The sequence below is a fragment of the Triturus cristatus genome, chromosome 2_1 (genome assembly GCF_964204655.1).
Source record: "Triturus cristatus chromosome 2_1, aTriCri1.1, whole genome shotgun sequence".
Classification (NCBI taxonomy): domain Eukaryota; kingdom Metazoa; phylum Chordata; class Amphibia; order Caudata; family Salamandridae; genus Triturus; species Triturus cristatus.
The window spans coordinates 1,079,758,954-1,079,774,924 of record NC_140581.1 but is presented as its reverse complement, the minus strand read 5'-3'; the positions used below and the strand labels follow the sequence as shown (position 1 = coordinate 1,079,774,924).

The 15,971-nt window shown below is 43.6% G+C and overlaps 1 protein-coding gene across 1 annotated transcript; it reads left to right on the top strand.

The window, feature by feature from the left end:
* Positions 1-635: 635 nt before the first annotated feature.
* LOC146866384 (proheparin-binding EGF-like growth factor) lies at positions 636-12,299 on the top strand. Its single transcript, XM_085636270.1, has 5 exons — positions 636-780; positions 1,744-1,932; positions 4,956-5,145; positions 7,885-8,043; positions 9,711-12,299. Exons 1-5 carry the CDS (start codon positions 711-713, stop codon positions 9,796-9,798), a joined length of 696 nt encoding a protein of 231 aa, XP_085492396.1. The 5' UTR covers positions 636-710; the 3' UTR covers positions 9,799-12,299.
* Positions 12,300-15,971: the final 3,672 nt, after the last annotated feature.

The following is a 15,971-nucleotide window of genomic DNA, read 5'->3' as shown; positions in this document are numbered from 1 at the left end:
TTCAAATTTCCGCATGCCTTTAGCAAAGTAAAGACGCCTGTCCATCACAGCTTCCGGAAGCGGGAATTCACTGCAGCCAGACTAAACTCTTTCTAGGAATGCAGGGGAGTTTTTACTCAGGCTGTAATGTCCCGAGTGAGGACATGTAATGCGATAGAACGTCCAGCCTAAAATAAAGTCAAGGGTCAATTTCAAAGAGAGCAAAGAGAGCAAAAGAGCAGGACAGTCGTAGACACATCACATACAGAATCATCAATAAGAAAGAGATTTTCAGAAAAAGAAGCGGCTGCGGTTTTGTGCGCCCCGGTTTAGGAATGACAGGTGATAAAGCCCAACCCTGAATGTTCCAACTTTCTGCCCCCGGCTACATTTTTTCGGAGCGGCTGCTTCCTGTGTGCGTACTTTGAGTTCTTCAGCACCATTACCTCTTGACACCCCAGCGCCACCCCTCCCTGTGCGTCCCCCCTCCTCAGGGCCCCCCTGGCTGAGTCACTCGGATCTGCACATCCGTAAAGCGTGAGTATCACCTGGCGGCGGCCACGCCTCCCTGCACCCGCCCTCTGCCCCCAGTGCGTCACCTGCTCCGCCCCCTGCTGCCCCTTATATGAAGGCTGCCGCCCTGAGACTGTCGCAGAACGAGTTCAAAGCCCGCCGCGCACGAGACACCTGGTCCAGGAGCTCGTTCGTCTCTCCAGCCACACAAGAAAGACATGGTTTCCCTGCCACTCTCGTCCTGCCCGCCCTGGCGGCTGCTGTTATGCACTCTGGCTGTCTCTTTCGGTAAGGAGCTGAGCCACACCTGCTGCTTAGGATCCGAGAACCTCGCTGTCCTTCGAACCTGCCAGTGGACAGACTGCAGTGCCCGGTCCCACCGCTGAGGCGGGATCTGAGACACTTGCAGTTCTGTGGGGCTGCCACATATCCATGGGCCTGTTGCACCGCGGGGTGGTATGTGAGACATTCACTGTTCAGTGAGGCTGTCAGTGGACAAACGCAGTCAAATGTCCTACGGATGGGTAGGACGTAAGTCCCTCGCTGGTCATTGAGGCTGCTAACGGACAAACTGCAGCACCATAGCCCACCCCTGGGTAGGATATGAGTCTCTCGCTGTTCAGTGGGGCTGCTAATGGACAAGCTGCAGCGCCCTGTCCCAACTCTGGGTGGGTCTGGCGATGCTCACACTTCTCTCTGGTGGATTGTGAATGGTGCTAGGTGCCCGATACACCTATGGGCGAAGTCCAGGCTGCTGACATCGTATGTGAGCATCTCAGGGCTGCCCGGGCATGACTCCCTGGCTGGACCCTGTGGCGTTCCACCCAACCGGTCGCCTTTATGCCTACAGTGCGACGTCGGAGCATCAGCTGCGAGATGCTTGGGCTTTCTCTAAAATGCTATTCTCAATTATTTTGTTTCTATTGTTTGCTGGTACCGCTACGTTTTTCTCCCCTTGAACGGGAAGTTAGTAGAACTCCTTTACAAAAAAATGTGCAAATTAGGCTTGGATGTATGTGGAATACTTCGTTTCTTTTGATCATATTATACTACCCTACTATTTATTCGAGGAACATATGCACATGTCTATCCCTGCCATATGACTTGCAGATGCGCCACTTCCTTTTACTTTAGAGGTCAATGCGCACTTTAAATTCCTGCTCTGTGGTATTTTGTGGACCTAATTTCTTATTGCATCACTTGTGCTTTGGCGGTGCGTGCTTTAATTGTCATTATTTTTTCATTCTCCAGTATGCAGGTACTCAGTGCTTGGGTCTACTCTCCCCGGCACCGAATCAGCGAATAACGTCACCCTGCATGCAAATGGCAGCTTGGATGGGGCCGAGCTCCCGTCTGGGGGCAGCTTTGAAGAGGAAGGCGACTACGACACCGAGGACGACCCCTCAGTATCTGAACTGGTTGTCGAAGGTGGAAACCAAAGTAAGTTGGACATCTGCTTTTCTTGAAGATGGTTGCAGGCAGGTCAAGGGCAATTGCATTTCTTGAGTGGCTTGATTCCTTCATTTTTTGTCAGGGTGTTCTCAAACCTGTCAGAGAATGAGGGCTCCTGGGGGTGGCATTCGTAGAATGTCCACCCCCGGGCAGCTTCGGGCTGATGGCACAGTCGAGGACAGGGAGCAGTCCTGATTGGCTGGCGGCTAGCGCGAGCTATCAGGAGATCGAAATTACAGTTGAGCACCCAGTTGAAGTTCGGGTGAGGTAGGGACATTGTTTTGGTCCCGCCCACCCACCCTTAGAAGAGGTATCGTTCAGCGAGGGCAGTATATTCACAAGACTAGCGATTTTTTGGTGGTTGTCGCTTGGACAGGTGGCAGAATTGGAGGAGATCAAGACAGGCAGGAAGGGTTGGGGGCCATTCTGAACAGCTTCGGACAGAGGGAAACAGGGGAGCGAGGTAGGAGGCAAGAGGTAGGCAGGAGACGTAGATAGGGGTTGGGGAGGAGGATTAGTCAGAACAATGTTGGGGAAGTTTCTGTGGGGAATTGTTTTACGGGTGGGGGGTGATAGAATTGAATATGTATTAGTGAGGCCTGATTATGATATATGTAATAAATGAGATTGCTTACCTGTCCAATAAAGCGGCCTTTTACCCCACTTTGGCCTGAGGATGTGCTTATTGCCCGACGAGGCTTTACGGAGATTAAGTGAGGTCTTTTTTCACGGCGGTATTGTAGGATATTTTTAAACCTAATATTTGCCAAGGCCAGTCGCTAAAAGTATCAAACTCTAGTCTGAGAGGACAGACTAGGCCTAGTGAGTTGGAAAAAAAAATAAGTATTTGCTAGTCCACTGAACTATGTGTGGTTTTCACATTACAGAACTGTCTCACTGGGGGGTGAAAATGGAAGCATTCATACCTGTGGAGTAAAATGAAATGTGGTGCTCCTATTAATATTGGACCTCTTTTGTTGCAAAATTAGCTTTCGTCTCCCAAGCTAGAATTTAAGTCCATCCAGTAGCATCCCACAGTAGTGTGTATAAAACAAAGAGGACTATTCAGTCACCTACCTTAATTCTGCTATCACCCACCCACACCATCTACAATTTGTGCAGAAGGGGGCAGGATATTTTCCACCCATGTGTGGAGTCTATAAGAATCGTGACAAACCCATCATAGGTGTCCTTCACAAGGAATCTGGGTCTGATTGTTCTGCGGTGAGGTAGGCAGCTGCCATTACAGCATAGATACACAACAGGGTCTATCTACCAATGCCTTCCATCCGCTAAGCGAAGGAGATATGAGAGTATGTCACATGTATAGCTTTAATAATTAATTAATCTTGGCAACCTCATTACGAGTGAATGGTAAAATTTCAGTCCCTGCGTAAACACCTGTGTTCAACGGTCGCAGTATATGTTTTGCATACTTTATCGTAGCAAATATTTACCGCACCATTCAGATTTTGGCGCTGCAAGTACCAAAATCCACGTTATTCCCCATTATCAGGGAACCTCTTGTACTGGATGCTATTTATATTACCTGATAAATAGTGATCTCCAGAGTAAGGGTTATTAGGCCGGTGTGATGAATATTGCACCAAATTCTGGGACACCCGCAATGAGGATCTTGCAGTCTATCTACCGGGAAAACAAAGAGTCAGTAGTCCTGTTTTGCATTGACCAAAGCACATTTATTTTAATTGATTGAACTATAACTTAGTAGTAAGTGTTGTACACAGAAGCTATCAAGTTGGCAATGAGCTTGGTCAATGACTGACACTTGGTGTCCTCAACAAAGAGAAACATACACAAGGGTGACCACAACTAAGAGGGAAAAATAAAAAATCTTACTCTAGTAGTAGGGTTTTTTTCCCTGACTCCTGCTTACTTCCTTGTACGACAGCGTCCATGTTGAGGAAACTGACCAGGATGGTTAAGAAGAACTCTGATTTTTTTTAAAACCGTTCTAAGAAAAGATACTTCCTTGCCGGTGGTTGATAGGCCCAACCCCTGCAGAAGTTAGAGTCTGTGGCATGATTACACGTAACCTTTAGCCTGGAATGTGTTAAGCCCTCTTGGAGCGCAGCCTTCCTGCCAACCACTGTGGTTAGTGGTAGAGGTTGCAACATCTCACCCTGTGAGGCAACCGCCTTAACGATTACTTTCCCATGTGCTTACTATGCTGGCGTTGGATGATGACACACACTGATTACAATATTAACTTGGATATAGGCCCAGACTTAAATATAGACAGAGCGCCTGCAATGTTAAAGCCTTTGCCTGCTAATTGGTCACCAGACGGAAGTTAACAAAGCCAAGAGTGCTGCTAGCTAAAACAAGTTCATACATTTTAATATTATGCCGACTCCTAGTAAAGCTGTATCCCTGCCCAGATTAACAGGTACACGTCGCCACAACCTATGTAAAAATTATAAAGTAGGGCACTGCTGTTTGCTGCGGTCCCGATGACGTTTACTGTTTTTGATAATACTTTCTATATAGATATTTCGTTCTTCTGTTGGCTGCTGTTCCACCCACCCCAATGTTTGTGTGAATCAATAAATGCAGTCTAAATGGTTGAGTTAATACCAACGACAGAGTGGCTCATAATGAGTCGGCTGGTAAAGTGGGGTGGTAATCTGTTCATATGGTGAATTAAAACCACCCGGTAATGCCACAGATAGTACCAATTGTTGTCAGGCCGAGTAGTTATCGATGAAAAACATGAAGTAATAACAGTCTACACTACTTGAAATGAGGATCTTAGTGTTCAGTGCATGTCCTACCCTTGGTAGCGGCCTTGTATGTTTGTCATTGCTTCCTCACCTCTCATGGTCCCTGTGTCCTCCTCGGACTTTGATGCATTAATTGATTGTTTAATATCCCTCCGTTGCTTGGTATGTTCTTAACTTCACTTGAAGCAAAGCTCCTGCAAACTGTAGAGAAGAAATGGATGTCCTGGACTCTTATTTTAACAGCCTTTTCCCTGTCTTGTTTTCCAGCCAAGACTGTGAAACCCGAAAAGACCACAAAAAAAGGTGAAAAAAGGAACGGCGAAAGAAAGAAAAAAAGACAAGGAAACAAGGAAAACAAAAAGATAAAGAAAGAGAGCCCGTGCGAAACAACGCATAAAGATTTCTGCATTCATGGCAAATGTCGATACCTGGATGCCCTGAATGAAGTAGCTTGCATGTAAGTTTCAGAGCCATCAGTTGTATTTTTAAAACATTTTCATCCTGTAGAACAAGTCTTTTCAGTGATGGGAGTGCTATGTTGGCGCAATGAGTCTACAAGTCTACATCATACAGGGCTCAATTCAAAATGATTTTGATGTGACTAAGTTTTATAGTACTCAGGCCTGCCAACTTTGAAAATCTTTGCCATGTCATCTTTATACCCGTCAAAAACCCAAGGATTTCGCACTAAAATGCAGCACTAAAATGTATCACTAAAGACAGATTTGCATTGCACACAATTACGTGTAATTTCAAGTAATTTGCCTGAAAGTTTAAGAACCTATGCTAAATCAAATTTGACAGATTTTGCACACCCCTATCTTGAAACCCATACAGCATATAACACAAGCACATTTCTAAGAGGGTAGCTTACAATCATTGAATATGATACATATCTGCTTGAGTCCCTTTCTATTTATGAGTTTTATATAGCGCAAACTGGCCCCGAGAGCATAAGAGAGCGTTACAGGGGTTAGTTCTAGAATGTGATTGCAAAACATTTTTTCCATCCAATTTTTTTCCTTTTTTCGCCCTTGGCCTCCCAATCCCCATCTCAGTAGTAATGCCCCAGAGCCTAAATTCTGCTTCTGACATCAACAAAGGACTACGACACAGGTTCTTGGTTATTTTCCTAGCACAGGTGTTTGCCTGCAAAGAAAGTTGCAACAAATATCCCATTTGTATCGCCTAGCAATTGTAGCATGCATGAACTGTTTGATGGAATGCATAAGCTGCATAACAAGCAACGGAGCTTCCATCTGCTTGTAAATGAAAAGAAAAGGGCTTGCAAAGGTGTATGCATCTTGCGAGATGTATCACACCCAAGCTAATCTATGACTCCTTGAATGCTAAGGCCGTGCTTGACGGCTGGCAGTATTTCATGAAAATCTGGTTCTGCTCGCATGCCCCTGGGTTTGAACTGGGTGTCATCCTCAGTGGTGGGAAATATCTTGAACCTTTCTGTGAACCAGTTTAAGGCGCCTTGCAGAAGTCCTGACTTGGTTTCCTGTCTGTCAGGGTTCACCAAAACCCAGCTTTTGTCTTTGTCTATGCAGACGGGAGAGGTATTCCTCCCTCTCAGAGAAAACCACGTAAAAGTGATTGATTTTTTTTTAACCACACAGACTGCCGTAAAAAGATACAGCTTGGCTTAAAGTCGTGCACATAAAAATGGTTTTCCTCCAGTGGATTTTCTCCACCATGACTATGGTGATATCTGCCGTAGTAAACCTAACACAGAGTGGGGAGTGAGTGGATCACGGCATGAGTTGCCGTAAAAGTTTGTGAAAGCTTACAAACTTATGAGTTAGCAGCATTCACAGACTTAAATCCGACTCTTTGTCATTCTAGATGGGGTCCCAGTTTTACTCTGCTAAAGAGGTGGAGAAAGCTTCCTTCCAGTGAGGGGAAAGGGAATGATCACTTCCAAACTTGAAGGGGGTATAGGGAAATGGGATTCTCGATGGGGAAAATGACTTTCCTCTGGAGGGAAAAAAGATCTGTATTTTGACATCTGGGTGCATTTCTGCAGAGTGGGCATGCACACTGTGCGAAGCTCTACACTGGGAAAATAGTGGCACAGGGAATGTAACACATCATATTCAGTAGTACTCGTGGAGTCCTACACATAGCACAGCTTTCAAGGCTGATTAGCGGGAATTGGTGTTCATTTAAAAAAGTACTTAATCAGACCCTAGTGAAAGGAGTCCTACTAAGTTTGAAGTTTTACTACTTTTCTTTGTGAATAGGGTCCCCTGCTTTTACTCTTCTAAGAACAATGAAACAACAATTCGTTGATAGCTGACTCTTGATTGTGTGGTGTGGAGAAATAGTCATATACATTCACTTGGCAGATACCTATCTATACACTGTGCTCATCAAAGGCACGCCTGTTTCTCAAAATCCATATTTCAAAAAGTCAGAAATCTACCCCTTATTTTTCCTCCAGCGACCTGCAGTGAATTTACAAACAATCCCAGCAATATTCCTAGAAATTTGCAAATGTTGTAGTTTCACAGGTGTACTCCAATGCTCAACATTTACCATATGTAATTTCCTCCATGTGATACCATCTGCTTATGAAAGTCATTTGGAATTGTACATTTGCGCAGGTTACTTTAAAAAAAAGAATCTATAAATGGAAACGTGTCTTGTCTGTTGGGAAACTCCTTCCTACACCCTCACTTCTGTTAAACCTAAGAGTTTTCTCTCCCCTTCACCAATCTGGACAGGCATTTTCAAATTAGTAATCTGAATGCATTTTCACATTTATCGGGAATGCCCACAAAACTACAAGTAGAGCGATGTAATCAAATACCCACATGCACACCTCAAGCCCGAAACCTGCGAATGTTGCATTTCCGCAACATTGGTCGGTTTTCTGCTTTCTTACGTGCATTGTATGAACAAACAGCTCTGTCAGTCCTGATACTACGAATCAGGATATGCATTTTGTATTAATAAGTTCATCAAGCTTGGGTGTGCACAGAGTCTTTTGTGACTCAAGCCCCTAAGAATCCAGTTGGTGCTGATGTTGAATAGTTTTTGAAAAGCCAGGAGATGGAGGTGGGGAACAGATTCCAGTTAATAATTACCATGTTGGAGATTGATGGCTTTGTGAAAATGTGCTTCTAACTTAAACATTACAGTCTGGTTGTGCTCATGCTAATCAGATTTACCTCGGTCCTTTTTACAGATGCCACCACAATTTTATTGGACAGCGCTGCAGTGACATGTACTTGAGGACGAAGACAGAAGGGGAACTCAGCGACACGTCAACAACAGCACTGGCCATAGTAGCTGTCCTTCTGTCAACCATCAGCTTCATCGCCATTGCCATCGTGATTGGAGTGCAGTAAGTAGGACTCTTGTTCTCTCGTTTTGCTTCAAATGTACTGTGCCATGTGTTTGCAGTGAAGTTAAATTCTCAATACTCCGAGAGTAGCCAGGGATCAACCATTCCATGCCTTGTAATGGGTCCCAAAGTCATTCCCTTGGCAAGGGGCCTATGTTTTGTCATCTGACTGCACAGGTTTAACCTGTTGGGAACAAGAACTACTATATGGGCCATCATTACGAATTGACCGTTATAATCCTGTTATTTCCCTGCCACGTAGTTACCATTACCTGGGATTGTGGCAATTCTTAAGTAAATAAATGGGAATATATGATTTTGTGGACTTGCATGCAGAAATGAGTTTTTCCAAGTCGAGTCCCTCATTTTCCACCAAAGATTCACACTGATATTTCACCTGCTTTCTGAAGCCAAAATCTCTGGGCTCTATTCACAAAGGTAAACTTAGGTCTAAGTTTTTTACTTTTTGGAATTCACAAAGGTAACTTTACTAGCAGTAACTTACCTTTTTGAAAATCTGAAGGGTAGTAAACTTACACTTAGGTCTGTTTCTTACTTTTTGACATTCACAAAGGTAAGTGATTGCTTGTAACTTTACTGCTAGTAAACTTAGTAGTAGTAACTTTACTACTAGTAGGTTTACTAGTAGTAAAGTTACTAGTAGTATCTTACCTTTTTGAATACCAAAAAGTCGGTAACTTAGACTTAAATCTAAGTTTCCCACTTTTTGATATTCACAAAGGTAAATTACTGCCCTTAACTTTACTGCTAGTAAACTGACTAGTAGAAACTTTACTACTTGTAACTTTACTAGTAGTAAAGTTAGTAGTAGTAACTTACCTTTTTATGAATATCAGAAGTAGTAAACTTAGTCTTAAGTCTAAGCTTACCTTTGAGAATTGGGCGCCTGATGTGTGGAAAACCCCATAATTCCAATAGGATCTGTCACTCTTATTACTGGGCCGAAACAAATTTATGGACCCCACCCATACCATAAACCCAAGTGCACATTCATCAGCACATTGCATTGCACTAGCACGTAGGTGTGTTCCTAAATTAGACCTTGCATGACACTCCTTTGGTAAGAAACACTACAGTCAGTGCTCAGCGATAGATTGTTCTTTCACTTTAAGGCATAACTAAGAGCTCAGCTGTTTGCTTAACTCCTGTGGTTTCATCACTAATTGTTGACCATTGTGGCACCTTTATTGCGTGTGGATATTTACACAAAGCACTACACCCACAAAAACTCACAACACAATTGGTACTCTCACTCATGCCAATCTGCTATAGAAACCAAACCGTATGAACCCAGTATGGGAAATCACCCCTGGCATCACATTATGGGTACACAGGACGATCCACTGTAGGTACTGACCCATGCTAAACTGCTCTAGGTATTCACCCATGCCAACCCGCTATGTATACTCATGATATGAAGATCACACACTGCATGGAAACACCCTCTACTCTACATACCAACACCCTTCGAACAAAGCACGCCAACAGAGCAGCGTTCTACCCATCTGAAAAGCGCTTCAGACTCATGAGGGGTAGGAATTGCTATATAACTGGAACTGCAATTTAATACATCCAATGTATGCAGCAGTGTATATGCCTTCATTTGCATAGGCATTAACTTTAATTCTGATATTTTACTCCTGCAGCATGAAAAAAACCTACTCGACAGCCTATGAAGGAGAAACCGAGGAAAAGAAAAGGCTGGGACATGAAAATGGAGACATGGATGTATGAAGTTGCTTCAAATCAACCAGGTGTGCACACCCACTCAGATAACTGAAACTTGTGGGACAGGACTGTGTGTATTGTCATACTTGATGTATTTCACTGCAGAGCACACCTTTCAGACTGATACGGATGTGTTCTCCACCTATGACAAGACGTCTAATAACAAAGCACAAACAGCACGTGAAAGTGTACTACGGGCCCCAACGCAAGGAGAAAAAGGAAGGGGGTAAACCCCGTTGGGCAGTGAAAGAAAACAATAATTGAACAGCTGCTAACATTAAATATGTCAGGGATTTACCCTTTCTCTGAATGTTAACTCTTTATTTTTTTATAGAACACTATGACTTTTTTGTAGTTGTGACAGAGATATGATCTGAAACCCAGCATATTTTTTGATACATTGTCATCAGCTCATGTGTCTGTGAAAGCACAGGCTTACAAGCAAGCAGGGGCGTCACTAGGGTTGGTGTCACCCAGTGCGGGTAACTCATGGTGTCACCCCCTCACGACTTACCCCATGGACCTCCTCTGTGACAGAGCCAAGGCCGGCTCGTCTGGCACGCCTTCTCGGTGGTCATCCTGGCTCCTGCAAACCTCTCGTTCGTCCACTTCCCTGGTCAGGGTGTCCCTTCTGGATCCGCCGGCCGCTGGTCGCGCTGGTTGTTCTCCCACCGCTCTCTCCTTTGTAGTGTCCGCTCCCGCGTTCTCCTTCATGTTGTCCTCCTCTGCTCTCCTGCTTTCACTTCCTTACATCCGAGTTACCCTCCGCAATTCCTCGCCATCGGAATCGCCAACACAGCGTAACAAGATTGGTGCCACCCCATGTGCTGGTGTCGCCCGGTGCGGTCTGCACCCCCCACACTCCCCAAGTGACGTCACTGCAAGCATGTGGTTGCAGAACGTTGCCCCTGTCAAGAGTGATTTAAATGAGATGGAAAAGGCAGGGCGCTAAAGGGGTGTGGCCTATGATGCATAGCTAAGAAACCATCGCAGGATGTGTGGTCTCTGAGAAAGGGTGCTGCCTAATACATATGAAATAGAATTCTGTAGTTGATAAATAAACACATGGACTTATTGGACAAAGAATAACCAAAATCAGCTGATAGGAAGGTATTTAACAGTTTTCGAAGCACCTTTAGCCTGGGCCCTAAGCTGCAGACCATGGTAAATTTAATACTAAGTGGCACCTTGACTGGTTGCTATCTCTGCCCTAGGAGAGGCGAGTGTTCAAAGAGAATAACTTGGTTATATTAATTGAATAAAATTATATTTTGTACCTCGGCATATCACTGATAATCAATGGTACTACTGTTTTGCTCCATCGCGGTGTCTCAGAAGGGACTTCTGCTGATGTTACAGACATAGAGGGCTCCATGCGGTCCTTGTACAATGATTGGGGTTTTATCTTTTGCTTTACCAGCTATCAGCGCTGACTATCCCTCACCCACTTAAAGTACTGATCTTAAGTAGGCTCTCCAACCCTTCACCTAGAGGCAATCATTGGCGTTCGGTTTTAACGTTTTGTATGAAAAAAATGGAGAAACCTTATTCCTTCCATTCCTAAATCTCTTGACATTGAATAACATCATGGGACCGGTATAAATGATACCCCATACTAGTGTATGCCTTATCCCAATGTCGGCGACGTTCAATTCACTATACTGTGCATGTCTGTGTCTTTAATTGAAAAACATCAATAAAAGCATATTAAAAATAAATAAAATATATGATACCCCATACTAAGTGATAAAGGACTTTTGGGATAGTTAGTCTACAGGCATGAATAGATCGCACTTCTGCATCCAAAAGTGGCTTAGTGATATACCTATCTGTTTACCTCCTGAATGTTTAACCCTTTCGAGGTGACTATCACACCAATTGAAAAAGGAGACGGATGGAACTTTGAGTCTGTAGCTTAATCAGTCATAGCCAGCTACCTGTTCTTTATCCACAATGGCCAAGAGATAGGATATGCACAGATTATCTGTTATTTCTATGAATATTTGCATTTACCTGCTCCCGTGCTTCTAGAATATTAAGTTTACGTGTTGGTGTTATTGTGTGGATGGAAACGCAATAGTGTAAGGGCGACATTTCAACACCGTGCCTTCTGAAATTACATTTGAATGGTGGTTCTTGAACAGATTTTCTATCATTTTGAATGTTCTGTATTTTAATAGTGTATTAATTTTCATATGAGGAATGTATGAAAGCAGTTCAAACGTTCAAATCTAACGCTGCAGAGAAAGTAGTATTTTGTCATATTATTTACAATATTTCCTTTTTTATAACTTGCCGGATATTTATCTCAGGAAGAATAACCACCTGCCAAACCGATTGTATTTTACTCTGCAAAAAGTGTACTGAAACCATATTTTTTTAAATATATATCATGTATATTTATTTATTTTAATATTTAATATTGACTGTGGAATTTATAATTCTTTGAAGAATTTTAATATTTATTTTTTAAAGATTAAGCAATAAATATTTTTTATTCAAAAGCAGCACTCTGGTTGATTTGTTTTTATATCTCACAAGTTTTTTAAACGTTATTTTCTCATTGCAGACTAGGTTTTAATCAGTGCTCAGGGTTTTGGGAAATATTAGCACACCTGTCTAGATAAACAGTGCAATGGACTGTAGCTGTCATGTTGTTTTTGCGTAGATCAAATCCAAGAGAATTCCCCAAAATAATTTTTCAAAGCCACTACTTCTCACATATTGTTTGAAACTTCTCCTTAATATGCACGCGAGCCAGGAATTTCATTCTGAGCAAAACTTCTACCAACACATGTCGTTTTGTTTTAGGACGGCTCATGTTAGCATATTTTTTTCTTTCACAAATTAACAGGGTAACAGACTAGATTTTTATAGAAATGTCATTGCCAGGTTTGAGTTTTCACACCCGTTTATGTTGTATGACCCTTGAATAAAGATTCATTTATAGGGATCTTGATCATGGCTTTCGACTTGCCTAATTTTGATAAAAAGCTGCTAAAATATCCACTCCTGGCTCCCATTATTCTCATGACATTATTGAGTGAGGCGACATTTTCTCATGTACCATGCACACATTCTGTGTTTTTGCAGTCATAACTATTGTTTAAAGCTGTCTAACAAAAGAATTGAAAGGCAACATTGTTCCATGGGAATAAAAATTAGGTTGTGAGTGAGGTCCAGTCAAATATTGTTAAAAGCTGGGTAACACAACAAATAAAAGCCAGCATAGTCCGATGTGGAATAAAGGTAAATAAACAAACCCTCACATGCAAGATCAGTTTCGTTTGAGATAAGAAAATGTGCTTTCCGCACTGCTTTCACTTTCAATGTTAAGGGCGGGTGGTGGATTCTGGATTATGCTGTTTTTACGAGTCCACATTAACTAATTAACACCATAGTCACAAGAAGTTGTGGCAACTCTGGGACTAGAATGGGGTTCCTCTGCTTCAAATATCACAGCTTTGCACCTAACAAATCACATAGCAACACGGGTCTCCGTATTTGAACTGGGGAAAACCCATGAAAGTCCTGCAATAGAAGATGAATGAAATATCCCCCATAACATTGCAAGTAAAGAGAGTGTTAGAAGCACCTTTTCTTATCTTAAAGGAAACAGAATGTGACAGATGAATGTGACCACACATGCCTAAGAATAAAATAAAGCTCAGCGTTAATCACACAAACTCAGGCAAATTAAATTTGTTTAAAGAAAGACCTCTGATTCTGAGGAAATTAATCTCCTTATGCATGAAAATGAAAAAAGAAATGACATTTTGCTAAAAAACCTATCACACAGCGGCGGCTCCTCCATTATGGCGGAGGAGCGTCGCCCCGCCTGCTGCCAGCGCAGCAGGCACCCACATCAATAAAATGGTAATAAATACAATTTTATTAATGTGCTTAAGGCTCACGCTGTTACAAAGTGATGGCAGGGGACGTGGCTGATCATTGCGATTGCACTAGTAAAGCAGCCCCCTGCCAGTGCGCAGGTCAGATTGGCCGGCTGCCTACAGCCGAGGGATTGCAGCTGCAGGCTCCCAGCCTCAAAATGAGCGCTGGGTTAGTCTGCTCCAGCCAATCCTGGAGCTGCAGTGCAGCTCTAGGATTGACTGGTTTTGCATTGTCCTAGGGCGGAAGTCCTTCCCTTTCCACCTGAGTCAGCCAAGGTGAGCCAGGAGGAAGGAGACCGCATCCAGAGCCTGCGGCAAGAAGGACAAGGAAATGAGTGTCGGGCAGCAGGTAAGTTCTTTGTATTTGTTTTATGTGTGTTGCAGTTTTATAGCTGTACCAATGATACACTAACGAAGGCTAGCTTCCAGAAACACTTGTAGAGAGCAAAGAAAATATAGTGCCCAAAAACAAACCTACAATCAAAAAGTGTAAGGCTACAAGTAATTAGTCCTTGGAGGGAACAATTTCTGAAAAGGGGGACATTTATGAAAGAATGACCACCTACAAGCAAGCATTTTCGACACTCAGAATAAAAAATATAAAGCAATGCGGGGGCTGTAAGCCCCCAGAGTGTAAACAACATGTCTCCAAGAGAAAGCGCTTGTGCTGTCTTGGCGAGACCTTAATGAAGGAGGCATGATTCATGAAGGGGTTTGTCCTGACTTAAGACAGCCTTTGGGCTGTATTTGCAGTCTTAAGACACTTTTAAGATAGTTTGACCTGGTAATTTAAGAAGGCTTCAGCATCATGCCCACACATATTTCATGATGCTGCTCTCCTCACAGCCCCTCAATGGGAATGAAGTCATTACTGGGCCATCCATTCTCTTCTGATTGCTTTTAATGACTCTGTGGTCATCCCAGATGATTATGGTCTCTTCCAGGTCTTGAGATGGTAAATGATTGCAGGTGGGGAGCCAGCCAGGGTGCTGGCTCATGTGCAGCGACGGGGATAGAGGGCCAGGCTGCTTTGCATGGCACTGCAGGGTGCTTGGTGTCCTGCATTTATCAACCCCTCCAGTTTTTACCCTCTAAGACCACACAAGTTTTAATGCAGTAGGGGTCCTTCGAGGAGAATTGTGAGGCTGCATCAAGAGGACAACAATACTCGGAGGTACCCACGGACAATGTAGAGGGCTACCTGATTCACCAATCTACTCCCTGCATACCGCTGAAGTGCTGGAATGGAGACTGGTAGTGCCCTACCTCTCTGCCTGAGATGCAGACTGTAGTGGCTGAGGTTGGGCTACTCTGTTGCTGGTCATCCACAAAGTGGCATGGAGGACCATGTACTACCCCAGAGTAGACTGACTGCAGAAACTCAGGCTGTTTTCAGACATGCTTGTGACCAGCTGCTCATGCTCTGACACACTGCATGAGGTGGAAGCAGTTTGGTATGGGTAAGACTGAGGTGGACTGACGGAGGTATCTACCCAATAATAGTTAGGTTCATTAGGGCAGGGGAAGGTTAATTGGCCTTTCTTCCCACCAGATCCCGGAGACACTTGAGGTGATAGAATCAGATTGAATAGGGTTCTCCCATTCTATTTGGAAGTAAACCAGTTTCTGCTCTTAGAGCATCGAAAGGCCTGCAGTCTACGGGTGCCCTGAAGCTGCATGTTGTTAGACTGGCATCTTTGAAGACAGACATGTCTGGTTGTGGGACAGTTGGGGCCTTCTTCTGCCAGGATTTGTGGAGTGAGGGAGCTTACTTATTGTGCATATATCCTTTGCTGCCTATGGAGTTGACTGTGTGTTCGAGTCGCTCCCTGCATGGTCAAAGAGCATAAAAAAAGGACAAAATGTAGTATGGTTCATTGAAGCTCCATGGGAAGTCTATGCCGCAACAAGTTGGCCTCTAATTGCTGCAGTCTTCCTGACAAGGAAAAATGATTGTATGTCATGATAGAAGAAAAACTGCTTATGGCCAATAAAAGAAGCTATATGTTATGGCTCAGTGTCTAGTAGTAGTCAGACTTGAGCCTGAGACTATGGGCTCACTTAGGCAGACAATGGCCTACATAAGCGATTGAGGATTACTGGTCCTGGAAGCCTGGATTTCCTGAACTGACTGTTTACTGGTGATCCCTAAGAGCTTGGTTGGGATGGTCTTGCTCAGCATTTGCAGGCTGGAGGTGCAGAAAGAGCTTTGTAAAACTCTTTCCGATTGCGCTGTATGCTCGTGCTTTGTGGGAAACATAGAGAACAATGCAAGCCCCAACAAAG